General features: G+C 37.9%; 1 protein-coding gene across 1 annotated transcript in view; it reads left to right on the top strand.

Moving 5' to 3' along the window:
* HERC1 (HECT and RLD domain containing E3 ubiquitin protein ligase family member 1) overlaps nt 1-17001 on the top strand; it is a 202244-nt gene that overhangs the window by 117365 nt on the left and 67878 nt on the right. Inside the window, exons 32-35 of the mRNA XM_073211953.1 lie at nt 1302-1408; nt 1949-2059; nt 11814-11990; nt 16680-16919. Coding sequence (XP_073068054.1) covers nt 1302-1408; nt 1949-2059; nt 11814-11990; nt 16680-16919 — 635 coding nt within the window. The remainder of the gene's footprint in view (nt 1-1301; nt 1409-1948; nt 2060-11813; nt 11991-16679; nt 16920-17001) is intronic.

Below are 17001 nucleotides of genomic sequence, written 5' to 3'. Positions count from 1 at the left end.
TACTTATTTGACCAAAAGAAAACTCTAATTTCAGGAGTAAAAATTGAGATAGGACTTCATAATAGAAAGTAGCACTGGGGAAGATCATGAATTTAATCTAGAGGATTTGGATCTATTTGTTTAGATTACAATAAAAAAAATAGGTGGAGAACATCCTGTTCAATATGGTAACATGGCAAAATTTTGCCCTTTTTTCTTGGATGATGAAAATGCAGATCTGCATTTGTCCATTCTCTCTTACCATGATAGGATTTCTGTTCCCTTGATTGTTACTTAATGATTATGTACTATAGGAATTCTATATAATAAACTTAATTCCTGGTTCTTAGCCTACAAGTCTGGTCTGTTTGCATAGATTATTGTCAGAACTTTCCTGGTCTCTCTCGTTTCAAATTGTGGTAAAATATACATAAAATAAAATTTACCATTTTAACCATTTAAATGTACAATTCAGTGATGTTAAATAAATTCACAATATTGTTCATCACTACTTTCTATTTCCAGAACTTTTTCATCACCCCTAGTCTTTCCTAAATATGCTAAAACATGTGATCTTCCATGTTGTCATTTTAAATGTATAGATTCTCAATATACTTTACTAGTTTTTCTTAGCTAGTATAAGAGTAGTTTTTTTCTCTTTAAATAAGATGAAGCTTATATAGTATTTATTAAGTTCTTAAAGCATAAAGGAAAGTCAGATTTTTGTTTATTTTCAACTGGTTTTATTATAGTAATGGGTATAAAAAGAGCATCAGTATCCTGTCCCTACTTTTGCTTACTTTAGAAAATTATAGACTGCTTACTCCCATTAACCCTATCAGTTTCTGCGAGGCAGTCAGGGCATGGATGGAGAAAAACAATGAAAGGCTATGATAAGCCTAAGCTTTAACGATTGAATAGACCTATTTAAAATTTTACCTCTGCCTCTGCTGAGCTGTCTGGCTTTGGTTTGGTTACTTAAATTCTCTGAACCTCAGTTTCCTCATCAGTAAAATGGAGATGTAATGCAGGGTTTGTGAGGATCAGCAGAGTTAATGTATATGAAATGCATAGCACAGTACTTGGCACAAGCAATTATTACAGTTTGATTCCCTTTACATATACATAAAAATAGAGACATAAACATGAATATTCATATATATTAAAGAGCATGGGACAGTCCAGAATTCTTGAGATAATAGGTTGAAATGAAGTCCATTCTACCAATAAAAGCTTAGCAGCCTCAGGAATTTTTCTCAAGTTCATTTGAACTTTGAGTTTAAGTCACATTGATAATAAGAAAATGTCTTTTTCTTCCCCAGGTATTCCTCTAGTTGGTAACTTAAGAACAAGGCTCCTTGCACTTCATGTCCTTGAGGCAGTGCTACCAGCTTGTGAATCTGGTGTAGAAGACGATCAGATGGCCCAGGTTTCTGTTTTTAAAGTTATTAGAAGATGTTTTTCATATCCACAACATCATTCCCCCAAAATCTAAACCTGTAGTCTCTTAAAGTTGTAAATGTGTCATTTATTCAGTAGCAGAACTTCTACTTCTGAGATTGCTTCATTACTGAGGTTATTTCATCTCCAAGCAAGAAGAAAGAGAAATTAAGTTATGGGTTAGGAGTAGTAGGGGGATAGTGAATACAGGAAAGGTAGGAAGGAAAGGGAAATCTTCAGAATTTCTTAATAGGTTTGGGCCTTTAGAGTGAGAAGTGTATGAGATTACATGGCCTAATCCAGAGGTCCATAGATTGAGGAAAATGAGGCAGTGGAACCCACTTTCTAGTAGGTTAATAATTCTAAAAAAGGATATTTAAAATTTAACAATCATTCAGAATAGCTGTTGGATGTTGGCGTAATCAAGTTTCCCATTTGACTTATGTTATAGTTACGTGATTTATCTGTTTAATAAATACTTAGAATTACCCTTTATGAATTTTATCATTCTTCTTCCTTCAATAAATAGGTTGTTGAACGCCTGTTTTCCCTTCTGTCAGATTGTATGTGGGAGACACCCATTGCTCAGGCCAAACATGCTATTCAGATAAAGGAAAAAGAGCAAGAAATAAAATTACAGGTAATCAATTCTTCCAAAAATATATTTTTAGACAGCACAAGTGAATATCTTGTTGCCTGTCTCTCCATTCCTTCTTCTCCGAGGGACCTTTTTAATCAGTTATTCCATCTCCTCTCTGGCACTCTGTCTTCCTATGCACTAGGCCCTTCCCCTTATCTTATAAACATCTCTCTTCCTTTTTATTTTCACCCTCCCAAAACTGTCCCTGTCTTTCTTGTTCTTCATTGCTAAACTTCTCAGAAGAGTAATCTTGTACATGTTGGCCACTTCCTTCTCATTATCTTCAACCCAATTGTTTATCTTCCACCAAAGCACTGAAATTAAATGACTCAGTTAAGTGTTAATTGCCAAACACCCTGTACATTTTTTTGTCCCTGTCTTACCTGACCTCTGGAAACTCCAGCCTTCTTTCTTCCTCCCTTCCTTCCTTCCTCCCTCATTCCCTCATTCCTTCCTCCCTCTGTTTTTTTTCTTCCTTCCTTCCTTTCTTTCTTTCTTCTTTCTCTCTCTCTCTCTCTCTCCCTCCTTCTCCCTCCCTCCCCACCCGCCCTCCCACACCCCTCCCCTTTGGTAACCACTAGGCCCTTCTTAAGTTTGAGTCTGCTGCTGGTTTGTTCCTTCAGTTTTGCTTTGTTGTTTGTTATACTCCACAAATGAGGGAAATCATTTGGCACATGTCTTTCTCCACCTCACTTATTTCACTGAGCATAATATCCTCCAGCTCCATCCATGTTGTTGCAAATGGTAGGATTTGTTTTCTTCTTATGGCTGAATAACATTCCATTGTGTATTATACCACATCTTCTTTATCCATTCATCTACTGATGGACACTTAGGTTGCTTCCATGTCGTGGCTATTGTAAATACTGCTGTGATAAATACAGGGATGCATATGTCTTTTTGAATCTGGGATCCTGTGTTCTTCAGGTAAATTCCTAGGAGTGGAATTCCCAGGTCAAATGGTATTTCTATTTTTAGTTTTTTGAGGAACCTCCACATTGCTTTCCACAATGGTTGAACTAGCTTAAATTCCCACCACCAGTGTAGGAGGGTTCCCCTTTCTCCACATCCTCGCCAGCATTTCTTGTTCCTAGTCTTTTCGATGCTGGCCATCCTAACTGGTATGAGTTGATATCTCATTGTGGTTTTACTTTGCATTTCCTTTATAGTGATGTGGAGCATCTTTTCATGTGTCTGTTGGCCATCTGAATTTCTTCTTTGGAGTATTGTTTCTTCATATGGTCCACCCATTTTTTAATCAGGTTATTTGCTTTTTGGGTGTTGAGGCATGTGAGTTCTTTATATATTTTGGATGTTAACCCCTTGTCAGATATGTCATTTACAAATATATTCTCCCATACCGTAGGATGTCTTTCTGTTCTGTTGATGGTGTTCTTTGCTGTACAGAAGCTCTTTAGTTTGATATAGTCCCATGTGATTATTTTTATATTTGTTTCCCTTGCTTGAGGAGATGCATTCAGGAAGAAGTTGCTCGTGTTTATATTCAGGAGATCTTTGCCTATGTTGTCTTCTAAGAGTTTTATGGTTTCATGACTTACATTCAGGTCTTTTTTTTCTTTTTAGTGTATTTTATTTTTAATTTTATTTTGGTATCATTAATCTACAATTACATGAAGGACATTATGTTCACTAGGCTCCCCGCCTCACCAAGTCCCCCCCACATACCCGTTCACAGTCACTGTCCATCAACATAGTAAGATGCTGTAAAATCACTACTTGTCTTCTCTGTGTTGCACAGCCCTCCCCATGCACCCCCCCACACTATACATGTTAATCGTAATGCCCCCTTTCTTTTTTCCCGCCCTTATCCCTCCCTTCCCACCCATCCTCCCCAGTCCCTTTCCCTTTGGTAACTGTTAGTCCATTCTTGGGTTCTGTGCTTCTGCTGCTGTTTTGTTCCTTCAGTTTTCTTTTGTTCTTATACTCTACATATGAGTAAAATCATTTGGTACTTGTCTTTCTCCGCCTGGCTCATTTCACTGAGCATAATACCCTCTAGCTCCATCCATGTTGTTGCAAATGGTAGGATCTGTTTTTTTCTTATAGCTGAGTAATATTCTATTATGTATATGTACCACATCTTCTTTATCCATTCATCTACTGATGGACATTTAGGTTGCTTCCATATCTTGGCTATTGTAAATAGTGCAGCGATAAACATAGGGGTGCATCTGTCTTTTTCAAACTGCAGTGTTGCATTCTTAGGGTAAATTCCTAGAAGTGGAATTCCTGGGTCAAATGGTATTTCTATTTTGAGCATTTTGAGGAACCTCCATACTGCTTTCCACAATGGTTGAACTAATTTACATTCCCACCAGCAGTGTAGGAGGGTTCCCCATTCTCCACAACCTCGCCAACATTTGTTGTTGTTGTTTATCTTTTGACATTCAGGTCTTTGATCCATTTCAAGTTTACTTTTGTGTATGGGGTCAAACAATGATCCAGTTTCATTCTCTTGAATGTAGCTGTCTAGTTTTGCCCACACCAGTTGTTAAAGAGGCTGTCATTTCCCCATTGTATATCCAAAGCTCCTTTATCGTATATTGATTGACCATATATGGTTGGGTTTATATCTGGGCTCTCTAGTCTGTTCCATTGGTCTGTTGTTCTGTTCTTGTGCCAGTACCAAATTGTCTTGATTACTGTGGCTTTGTAGTAGAGCTTAAAGTTGGGGAGCGTAATTTTTATTCTTTCTTCTCAGGATTGCTTTGGCTATTCGGGGTCTTTTGTGGTTCCATATGAATTTAGAACTATTTGCTCTAGTTCATTGAAGAATGCTGTTGGTATTTTGATAAGGATTGCATCGAATCTGTAGATTGCTTTAGGCAGGATGGCCATTTTGACAATATTAATTCATCCTATCCATGAGCACAGGATGTGTTTCCATTTATTGGTATCTTCTTTAGTTTCTCTCATGAGTGTCTTGTAGTTTTCAGAGTATAGGTCTTTCACATCCTTGGTTGGGTTTTTTCCTAGGTATTTTATTCTTTTTTGTTGCCATTGTGAATGGAATTGTTTTCCTGGTTTCTCTTTCTGCTTCTTCAGCATTAGTGAATAAGAATGCAGCAGATTTCTCTGTATTAATTTTGTATCCTGCAATTTTGCTGGATTCAGATATTCAATCTAGTAGTTTTGGAGTGGATTCTTTAGGGGTTTTTATGAAGAGTATCATGTCATCTGCAGAGAGTGACAGTTTAACTTCTTCTTTACCAATATGGATGCCTTTAATTTCTTTGTATTGTCTGATTGCCATGGCTAGGACCTCCAGAACTATGTTGAACAAAAGTGAAGAGAGTGGGCATCCTTGTCTTGTTCCCTATCTTAAAGGAAAATATTTCAGCTTCTCGCTGTAAAGTATGATGTTGGCTGTGGGTTTGTCGTATATGACCTTTATTATGTTGAGGTAGTTGTCCTCTATACCCATTTTGTTGAGAGTTTTTATCGTGAATGGATGTTGAATTTTGTCGAATACCTTTTCAGCATCTATGGAAATGATCATGTGGGTTTTGCCCTTCTTTTTGTTGATGTGGTTGATGATGGTGATGGATTTTCTAATATTGTACCATCCTTGCATCCCTGGAATAAATCCTACTTGATCATGGTAGATAATCTTTTTGATATATTTTTGAATTCGGTTTGTTAATATTTTGTTGAGTATTTTTACATCTATGTTCATCAGGGATATTGGTCTCTAATTTTTTTTGTTGTTATATCTTTGCCTGGTTTTGGTATTAGAGTGATGCTGGCCTCATAGAAAGAGTTTGGGATAATTCTTTCCTCTTTTACTTTTTGGAAAACTTTAAGAAGGATGGGTATTAGATCTTCACTAAATGTTTGATAAAATTCAGTGGTGAAGCCATCTTGTCCAGGAGTTTTGTTCTTAGGTAGTTTTTTGATTACCAAATCAATTTCACTACTGGTAATTGGTCTGTTAATATTTTCTGTTTCTTCCTGGGTCAGCCTTGGAAGGTTATATTTTTCTAGAAAGTTGTCCATTTTTTCTAGGTTATCCAGTTTGTTAGCATATAATTTTTCATAGTATTTTAAAATAATTCTTTGTATTTCTGTGGTGTCCAAAGTGATTTTCCCTTTCTCATTTCTGATTCTATTTATGTGTGTAGACTCTTTTTTTCTTGAAAAGTCTGACTAGGGGTTTATCTATTTTGTTCATTTTCTCAAAGAACCAGCTCCTGCTTTCATTGATTCTTTCTATTGTTTTATTCTTCTTGATTTTATTTATTTCTGCTCTAGTCTTTATTATCTCCCTCCTACTGATTTTGTGCCTCTTTGTTCTTCTTTTTTTAGTTGCATTAATTGTGAGTTTAGACTGTTGATATGGGATTGTTCTTCTTTCCTGAGGTAGGCCTTTATTGCAATATAGTTACCTCTTAGCACGGCCTTTCCTGTGTCCCACAGATTTTGTGGTGTTGAATTATTGTTGTCACTTGTCAACATATATTCTTTGATCTGTTGTTATTTGGTCATTGATCCATTGGTTATTTAGGAACATGTTGTTAAGCCTCAATGTGTTTGTGGGCTTTTTTGTTTTCTTTGACTAATTTATTTCTAGCTTCATACCTTTGTGATCTGAGAAACTGGTTGGTACAATTTCAATCTTTTTGAATTTACTGAGGCTCTTTTTGTGTCCTAGTGTATGATCTATGCTTGAAAATGTTCCATGTGTATTTGAGAAGAATGTGTATTCTGCTGCTTTTGGGTGTAGAGTTCTGTAGATGTCTGTTAGGTCCATCTCTTCTGATGTGTTGTTCAGTGCCTCTGTCTCCTTTCTTATTTTCTGTCTGGTTGATCTGTCCTTTGGAGTGGGTGGAGTGTCGAAGTCTCCTAGAATGAATGCATTGAATTCTATTTCCCCTTTTAATTCTGTTAGTATTTGTTTCACTTATGTAGGTGATCCTGTGTTGAGTGCATAGATATTTATAATGGTTATATCTTCTTGTTGGATTGACCCCTTTATCATTATGTAATGTCCTTCTTTGTCTCTTTTGACTTTCTTTGTTTTAAAGTCTATTTTGTCTCATACAAGTACTGCAGCTCCTGCTTTTTTCTCCCTATTAGTTGCATGAACTATCTTTTTCCATCCCTTCACTTTTAGTCTGTGTATGTTTTTGGGTTTTAAGTGAGTCTCTTATAGGCAGCATATAGATGGGTCTTGTTTTTTTATCCATTCAGTAACTCTATGTCTTTTGATGGGTGCATTCAGATCATTTACATTTAGGGTAATTATCAATAGGTATGTACTTATTGCCATTGCAGGCTTTAGATTCCTGGTTACCAAAGGTTCAAGGTTAACTTCCTTACTGTCTAAGAGTCTAACTTAACTCAGTATGCTATTACAACACAATATAAAGGTCTATTTATTTTTTTCTCTTCTTTTTTCTTCCTCCTCCATTCTTTATATATCAGGGATCATATTCTGTACTCTTTGTCTATCCTTTGACTGACTTTGGGGGTAGTTGATTCAATTTTGCATTTGCTTAGCAATTTATTGTTCTACTTTCTTTATTGTGATTTTATTACCCCTAGTGACAGCTATTTAGCCTTCGAACACTTCCTTCTATAGCAGTCTCTCCAAAATACACTGAGGATGGTTTGCGGGAGGTAAATTCTCTCAGCTTTTGCTTATCTGGAAATTGTTTAATCCCTCCTTCAAATTTAAATGATAATCTTGCCAGATGGCATATTCTTGATTCACGGCCCTTTTGCTTTATTGCATTGTATATATCATGCCATTCCCTTCTGGCCTGTGAAGTTTCTTTTGAGAAGTCTGATGATAGCCTGATGGGTTTCTTTTGTATGTGATCTTATTTCTCTCTCTGGCTGCTTTTAATAGTCTGTCCTTATCCTTGTTCTTTGCCATTTTAATTATTATATGTCTTCATGTTGTCTTCCTTGGGTCCCTTGTGTTGGGACATCTGTGCACCTCCATGGCCTGAGAGACTGTTTCCTTCCCCAGATTAGGGAAGTTTTCAGCAATTAACCTCCTCAAAGACATTTTCTGTCCTTTTTTCTCTCTCTTCTTCTTCTGGTACACCTATAAATGAATTTTGTTTCATTTGGATTGGTCACAGTTCTCTCAATATCTTTCATTCTTAGAGATCTTTTTTTCTCTCTGTGCCTCAGCTTCTTTGTATTCCTCTTCTCTAATTTCTGTTTCATTTATCATCTCCTCCACCATATCTAATCTGCTCTTAAAACCCTCAGTTGTTTTCCTTAATGATTGGATCTCCAGCTGGAATTTGTTCCTAAGTTCTTAAATATTTTTCTGTACCTCCATGAGCATGTTTAAGATTTTTATTTTGAAATCTCTTTCAGGTAGTAGATTGATGAGATTAGTTTCATTTGACTCTCTTTCTAGTGTTTGTACGATTTTGGTTTGAACCAGGTCCTTTAATGTTTCATTTTTGTACGTGGTGCCCTCTATTGCACAGAAGCTCTACTCTTTGGAGCTGCTCAGCCCATGGAGCAGTGTCGGGGGTCGCAGGGTAGTGGTGTTGATGCCTGAGGGAGAAGAAAGAGCTGTCTCCTGCTTCCTGGCTGCTATGCCTGTCTCCACTGGCAGAACCAGTGGGCCGAACACACAGGTGTAAGCTTCTATGCTTTGCAATTGTAGTTGCTGTAGGCGGGGCTTCCTTCTGGCTGGCCTGATGCCAGGGCAGGGGCTGCCAGTTTGTGAGCCAGGTGTAGGCTGGCCAGGAGGAAGGCACAGCAGGCTGCGTGTCATGGTGGGAGGCCTTGGAGCTGCGTATCCAGCCAGGGGGATGGAGCACCTGAAGCTCCTGAAAGTTCCCAACCTGCTGGGCAGAGTGCCCTTGTACAATTTTGTCTACCTGTCCTTTCTCCTGAGCAATAAGCTCTGTGCAACCCTTGCCCCTTTAGCAGCCCTCTCACTGTTAGGAAGTCTCTCAAACTGCCCACCTTTCTTTAGTCCCAGAGAAGGGTGATAAGCAGCTGGAATCTCAGTCTCTCCTGGTATTCTGCCTGTCTTAGCTTTCCAACCCCACTAATCACCAGAGCACCATGCAATGTAGGTTTGTGCTACCAGAGCAAATCTCCAGGGCTGGTTGTTCAGCAGTCCCAGGCCTCCACTCCCTCCCTGCTCCGTTTCTCTTCCTCCCACCAGTGAGCTGGGCTGGGGGAAGGACTTGGGTACCAGTGGATCATGGCTTTGGTAGGTTACCCTGTTCCGTGAGCTCTCTTCTTTTCTCCAGGTGTATGCCGTCTGGTGCAGCCTTCTTTTGTGTTGCTCTTTCAGGATTAATTGTATTAATTATATTTTTGTAGTATATGTTGTTTTAGGAGGAGGCCTCTGTCTCACCTCTCATGCCACCATCTTTAATCCTGTCCCTCAACTCTAGCCTTCTTTTGTGTTCAAAACACTGTCTTCTCCTAGGTCTCTTTATACCCTCTGCCAATCCTTGATTCCCTCTTGAAGAATCTCTCCTTTGGTGCTACTTTCTTCTTATCTCCATCCCATACTCTGGTGTTCCTCACAGTTCTAACCTTATCTTTTCAGCAGTCTCAGTTACACCCATGACCATTCTCACCTACATGCAATGCCTTCAAAACTTAAATGCTAGCCCAGGTATCTCCCCCTCAAACCTTTCCTCTTTTCTTCCTGTCTCATTGTTTATTGATGATACCTCCATTCACCTAGCTTTCCAAACCTGAAGTCCTGGGAATTCTAGACTCTCCTAATGTCCCCATGCAGGTAATCACTAGGCCTCACTGATTTTATTCAGCAGAATCCATTCATTTAGCTATCTTAATTGTTCCTTTGATTCATGATTCCACACTTTTCTGGTTTTCCTTCTGTCTTAGTACAATGGCCTCTTCTTCTCATTCTCTTTCATTGTTTCTTCCTCCTCTATTTAAGTGTTAGAATATCCCAAGGCTTAGTCTCTAGACCCTTTCTTTTTCTGAACTATCACCCCTATTATCTTTCCTTTACCCAACAAAACCTTATTCAGACCCATATACCATCAATCTCCAAATTTTTAATTCCACTTCTGACATTTTCCCTGAACTCCAGACTTACGTACCCATCTTCTACTTATCACTTGAATGAAAGTCTAATAGGCATCTCATGCTCGGTAGCATCTTTGATAGTATCCTTAGTTCTGTCAGATCCTGTTCTTTCCCCGGGCCTTCCCATCTTCCTACCTAATGACTTAGCAAAAAAGCCTGGGAGTTTTCCTTGGTTCTTTTCTTTCTGTAACCTCCCTCCCCCATTTTCCCTATCATACAATCTCTAAGTCCTGTTGACTTGTCTGTAAAAGATAACTTGAATTTGCCCACCTCCTCATTCCTCTGTCATCACCTTATCCAAGCAACTATCATCTCTGGTCTAGACTGTGCAATGGCATCCTAATTGGTCTTTCTGATTTTCCATTGTTTACTATCTATAGTCCATTCTATACACAAGATCCATAGTGATCCTTTAAAATAATAAATGAGAGCATGTTGGTCCACTGCTTAAAACCTTCCAGTGGTTTCTGAGCATTCTTGGTATAAAATGAAGAACTCCATGTTCTCTTCCTTTGCTCATTCCACTCTCAGCAACTACCTTGTTGCTGTTTCTTAAGCACATTAAGCTAGTTCCTTCTTTTGGGCTTTGCACTGGCTATTCGTAGAATACTTCCCTTAGATATGTGTGTCAGAAGTTAACTTATTATTCACGTCTCAGCTGAATTGTCACTTCTTCAGAGAGTTCTTTCTTAATCCTCAATCTAGAGTTAGTTGCCACACACTCTTTGTTATATCACCTGTTTTAATTTCAACGCAGAACTTACTACCTGATATTTTCTAGCTTATGTATTTTTTTTTCACCATCTACCAGAATATAAGTTCTATGACAGCAAGACTTTTTCTGTCTAATATACTCCTGAGTATATAGGACCTGGTGTAGTACCTGGCACATAGTAGATGCCTAATAAATACTCATTGAATGATTGAGTGAATTCAGGTCCTTAGTGTTTCTTACCTGAACTCTTGCAGTGATCTTCTGATTGGTATCTCTGCCTTCATCCAGTATACTCCTGGTAAAACAATGTTTAGAAAAGACAAATCTGATTGGAGATTGTTTATACAAATCATTTTGTATAGGCACTCCCTATTGTCTATAGAGTGAAGTTCAAACTTAAAATGGCATCTAAGGCCTTTCATGATTTTGTTCATCTTCTTGTTCTAGTCTCTTTTTCCGCCAGTGTCATCCTCCAGACAGTCCACAGTACTTGCAGTTACTTTAAGTCACTGAACTCTGTTGCACTCCTGCGTATTGGCACATGCCTTACATACTACACAAAATGCCATTCTTTACTTAATGCCTCAGCTGCTTAATGCCTTCTCATCATCGAGAACTAAGTTCAAAAGTTACTCTCTTTTGAGTGCTTCTCTTATTCTTTCCAAGCCTAGTTAGACACTTACACTTTTATGTTTCTCCTATACCTGTTATGTGACTGTTACTCTCTCACTACAATACTGGTGTTATTTATTTGCCTTTCTGTCCTCTAATTGGACTGTCCTCTAATTGCATAGTTTGCTCTTTATGGGGAGGGACCATGCTGTGTTTATCAATGTGTTCCCATTGTCTGCACAGTAACTGACACGTAGTAGAAATATTTAATATTTGTAGAATCAAACCAAGGGGTCTTAGAGTATATATTAGCTGACATCTGAGTTACTCCCAAGTACTGACCAACTTCCTTTCTGGTAGAAGCAAGGAGAATTGGAAGAAGAAGATGAGAATCTTCCTATACAAGAAGTATCCTTTGACCCGGAGAAAGCTCAGTGTTGCCTAGTGGAGAATGGACAGATTTTAACTCATGGCAGTGGAGGAAAAGGGTACGGATTGGCATCAACTGGAGTAACTTCTGGGTGCTATCAGTGGAAGGTACGTAGAATTCCAATTGGTTTTTACCATTTTGTTTTTTTGGTCCTTTTCCCACAGGTTCTTATAAAAAAAATGTATGGAAAGACTTTTAAAAAAATCATCATCATACATAAATGTTCTAGTATTACATAAAATGTCAACATGAATGGAAACTGAATGAAAGATATACAGGAACTCTATTCTTTTTGTAACTCTTCTATAATTCTAAAATTAAAAAAATTTTTAAATGAACATTTAATGTATCATTATAATCCCTCCTAGGAAGGGCCACACAGGTCACACCCAGCAATGAAAATGCAGTAATAGGTGTGTGATGTTTCTGCCTGGGAAAGCCTATTAGAGACTCAATGCCCAAGATTTTTACTGGGTATTTGGTCACTTTGGGTATTTATATCCCTCTGCCTGGCATATACTAAAATTTTAGATTCTCAGAAGGAAAGCAGGTGTTTATTATAAACCCTATTGTTGTACAGTCTAGGCACAATGAGCCACCCTTATCAGGGAAAATTTTTGTCAGTGTAGGGAACTGGTTACCAGTCCACTTTTCAGATGCCAGCTGAGGGCCAGCACTGGCAGGTCTTTCTAAGGCTAGCAGTCTCTGCTCTGTTAACTCTTTTTTTTTTTTTTTTTTTGCATAGTTTGCCTCCTTGGCTTTTTGCCACAGTGTCTTTCCAGTAACATTACTATCAGTAGGATCCCATGCAATAGGGTGAAATAAACCTGTAATATAAACTTCGGTTATGCCTTTTAGGGGTCCTAGACTTAACCAGTTGAAACAAATCTCATTAACCATAAAGGTCTTAATAAGCCATCTTCAAAAAACAACTTTGTCCTTAAGTTTTTGTATTAACTTTTAAAAACTGGCTTAGGCATCAAGGTAGCCCAGCACAACTCTGGCCAGTCCAAGGCTCAGGTAGTGTCATGATAGGGTACACACACAAAGTATTTCTGTATGGTCCCAGAGGGCATACACATATCCCTGGAAACAAAGAGTTTATCATTGTTAGGATGCCCCTAATCAGGACGTAAAGTAATCAGTCAGAACACATTAACAAGACTCCAGTGTGACTTCCCACTCTGGGGCCTCCCATGCTCTGTTCTCACTGCAGTCTGAATAATTGAGTTGAGTGCTTGGTTTCAGAGGGACTGCCTAAAGGCAGTCATTTAAATGGTGGATGACATTTGTAGGTGTTCTGTGGAAAAAGTGTAAGATCAGGGAACACTCCTTTCTTCTTATAATTTGTCAGGTGTGATGGGAGGCTCAGCAGTCAGTTTGAATTTAAAGTGCTCACAGCAACCTTCAAGGCAAGATGGGTTTTCCCCCTGCTGGAGGAACAGTTCTTAAAAACAAGTATCATTAATGCCCTCCCCATTCCTCATCCTTTCCTAGGGCCCAGGCTTCTGGCTCTTCTCCCTTATTCTGAAGTCAGTGTGTCCCATTTAGTAATTTTTATAGTTTTTTTCAATCATTTTTTATCTTCATCTAGACCTTTTGTCCAGAAGGGTTGGCTGAAAGAGAGAGAAAGAATTTTCACATAAAAACATTTTTATACAACTTAACCAGAAAGGTTAGGAATTGGTCAGGACAAAATCTCAATGAAATTCTTTTTTCAAAGTAAGTTTACAAAGCCTTCTACCCCTTTTCTCCTAATCATGTATCCAGTGAGCAGCCTAGGAAAGATCAATCTCTTTGGGGACAGCTTCATTTAATAAACTGCCTTACTAAGGTGTGTATTTCAGAAGAAAGATGACAGGTAGAGTCAAACTATCAGTCAGTTGTTTCAAGGTGCAACTAATTCAAAAAGCTGAACATAATAAATCAACATCAGTGGGACAAACCCTAAGAAGAAGTCAAATGTCCATTCTGTTATAAGTAGAAAGAGGGATTATACTCCCTGCAGTATTCCCTCCTCCAGCTTTCAGAAGAAATCCCAGGTCAGGAATGTTATCAGTTTCTATGTGGAAATATAGAGCCAGTCAGCAGCTCAAATTAAGATGGTTCCATCAGAGCACAAGCCCATTCCCAGGGACGTCTGCAAGAGATCTGGATAGTCCATCTAGAATCCATAATGTTTTCATAGTTTATGGCCCCACAGAGGAGTCCTAAATCTGTAACAGTCCCAGAGTTTGAGTTTATTCAATGGCCAGTCCCTGCTTTTAGTTGAGTACAGTTCATATTGGGTTGAAACAGTCCATAGCGCACAATGTCAGGTTTTAGGTACAGACAAATAGAATCTTTGACTTTAAGATTCTAAAAAGCTAGCAACTCTTTTGACAATAATAAAGCCAAGCCTAGATGCTGTAGGACTAGACAGCTGTATTTTAAGTCTTAAGTGATAAGCAAGGCTTTCCTAAATTCTTTTTGCTTTGTCAGTCTTAGAGTCCAAATTTACCCTCTCAAAAATACGCACTTCAGGCTGGAAAATCATCAGCCTCTAAGGATCAGACACCTGATTTTATAAGAAACCATTGGCAACTAAAAACTGCTGTTTAAAACTCTTAAGTGTATATCTTCTACTGGAAATTGCCACTCTTATTTTGTGTCCCTTTTTCAAGAGGTTGTGTTGGGCAAAAATCAGCAAAAAATCATCAGTTATGGAGAGTTGTTTTGTTTCCAATACTCAAGGACTTTAATTAACCCAGCAGTGGCTAAAAGCAAAGCAACAAGTTGGATCCTACTAATATGTTTTCCTTTGCAGCTGATCAGGATGATCCTTTAGCATTTATGCAGCTACACACATATAATATTGTACATCAGTTTTTAGCATACATCTAGATGCAATTACAAAAACAAAGCTATTTCTGAAAATTTACTTTTCCCCCTCAAATCTCAAGTTTACTCAAATCCCTAGCAGTAAATTTAGCAGTTTTAGGGTTAATTGGTTGGAAAGGTTGGTTGTGGGGCATGGGAGTGGGGTGGGACTTGAAGCTAAAGAAGATAACTTGGAGAGGTTTTCTTTTCTCTTTGTTTTTCTGAAGTTTATTTAAAGCTTTTCTTCAGCCCAGGGAAATGACTTAACCCTTTTTCTTCTTTCTTGAAGGAAAGAACAACATAGACTTCTCATGTGTTTGATTTACCCAAAACTCACCTTCAGGGACTTTTGAACTCTTTTCCCTCCCACTTGCAGGAGAGATCAACTACGAACTCATTTTTATCTTTTCGCCCATCCAAAAACCCATTAATGGGAATATTTGAGCCTTTTCTTTTCCTGGATTTTATCTTGGCTGCTCTTTTTGCTTCACTTTAGCTAGCAAGGCCAAAAGCAGCTAGGCTATCCAGTGAACCAACTCTCCTGTGGTTGGATCTATTATTTTTGAATTCCAGAGGTAACTTCCACTTACAACAGATAGCAGCTCACCTGCCATTTCATAACACATGCAAGTCCATAGCCACCAGGCATCACTTTTGTCTTTCCCCATTTCTCCCTCTCTTTTCCCCAAATAACACAGTTACTATATTTTAATGAGTTGGAATTGTTCTGGTGAATCGCATTGTTGCCACCACTGTCTGGGGGTCCCCAAGATCACCCCTATAGTCAGAGATTTGCAAGGCAGACTTGTAGGATTCAACATAAAGATGTGCTCATGACAGACTTACAATAATGAAGGAAGGATGTATAGTCAGGTAATAAGGGAAAAAGACCCAGACAAAGCCTAGAGGAATCCATGTGCAGATTTCCTTACTTCTCTCCCCTCCATAAGGGATTACAAAACCGTGAAGTGGAGCAACATGTCTGTGATGTTATAGAGAAGCCCAAGAGACTTAGCACCCAAGATTTTTACTGGGGGCTGGTCATAAAGGTATTCTGTGCCTCCATGTACCAAAATTCTAGACTCCAGAAGGAAAGCAGTGTTTAGCATAAGCCACATTGTTTGTTCAAACATTCTAGGCCTGGTGAGCCACCCTTACCACCTAGGGAAAGTTTTGTATCAGTGTAGGAAACTTTACCAGTTGAATTCTCAGACAGTAGCCAAGGGCCAGCATTACAAGCATGACTTTTTGAAGATAGCAGTCTCAGGCCTGCTATATTAACTCTTTTCTGCGTATATATATATATATATATATATATATATATATATATATACACACACACACACACAAGGGAATAGTTAGAAAATTTGTATGTAAAGAATTGAAGCTTTCCATTAATAACTTCTTGGCCTAAACATAACTTCCTCAGCTTCATAATTAAGATGTAATTTAAAATTGTTTATTTTAAATAAAATAAATAGTCAAAGATTATTCTAAATGCTCTAAAAGATAAAGATTAAATAGATTTAAAAACCTAAATGATGAAAAAAATTTATATGTTACTTTCTCTTAGGCTGAAGGGGATAAAGAGGCACAGTATCTCAATCATAGTTGTATATTAGTCATAGGGATGAAAATATAGCATAGAGACTATAGTCATAATCTGGAACATCTTTGTTGACAGATAGTGACTACACTAGTTAAGGTGAGCATTTAATAATATAGATAATTGTCAAATCATTATGTTATATACCTGAAACTAATTCAATATTATGTATCAATTATACTTCAATAAAAAAAATAAAAATAAACTTACTGTATTCCTATGACTGCATAAATATTATTTATAAACATATTCCTTAGTATTTTATGCAATTAGTATAATTAATAGAAACAGGTGTTTTGAACATTAGTGAACATTACCACTTTCATTTTAGTTTTACATTGTGAAGGAAAACAGAGGCAATGAAGGCACGTGTGTTGGAGTTTCTCGCTGGCCAGTACATGATTTTAACCACCGTACTACCTCAGATATGTGGCTCTATCGGGCCTACAGTGGTAACCTCTATCACAATGGAGAACAGACTCTGACATTGTCCAGCTTTACTCAAGGAGATTTCATTACCTGTGTGTTAGACATGGAAGCCAGGACCATATCCTTTGGGAAAAATGGAGAGGTACTGAAACTCATTTATAATCACATGTTTTCTCATTTTTATGTATACTCAACTAAGTTATTCAAGTGCTAATTACTCAATT

The sequence above is a fragment of the Manis javanica genome, chromosome 8, assembly GCF_040802235.1.
Source record: "Manis javanica isolate MJ-LG chromosome 8, MJ_LKY, whole genome shotgun sequence".
Lineage (NCBI taxonomy): Eukaryota > Metazoa > Chordata > Mammalia > Pholidota > Manidae > Manis > Manis javanica.
Note: the sequence above shows the minus strand (reverse complement) of the source record. Positions and strands in the feature narration are given on the sequence as shown.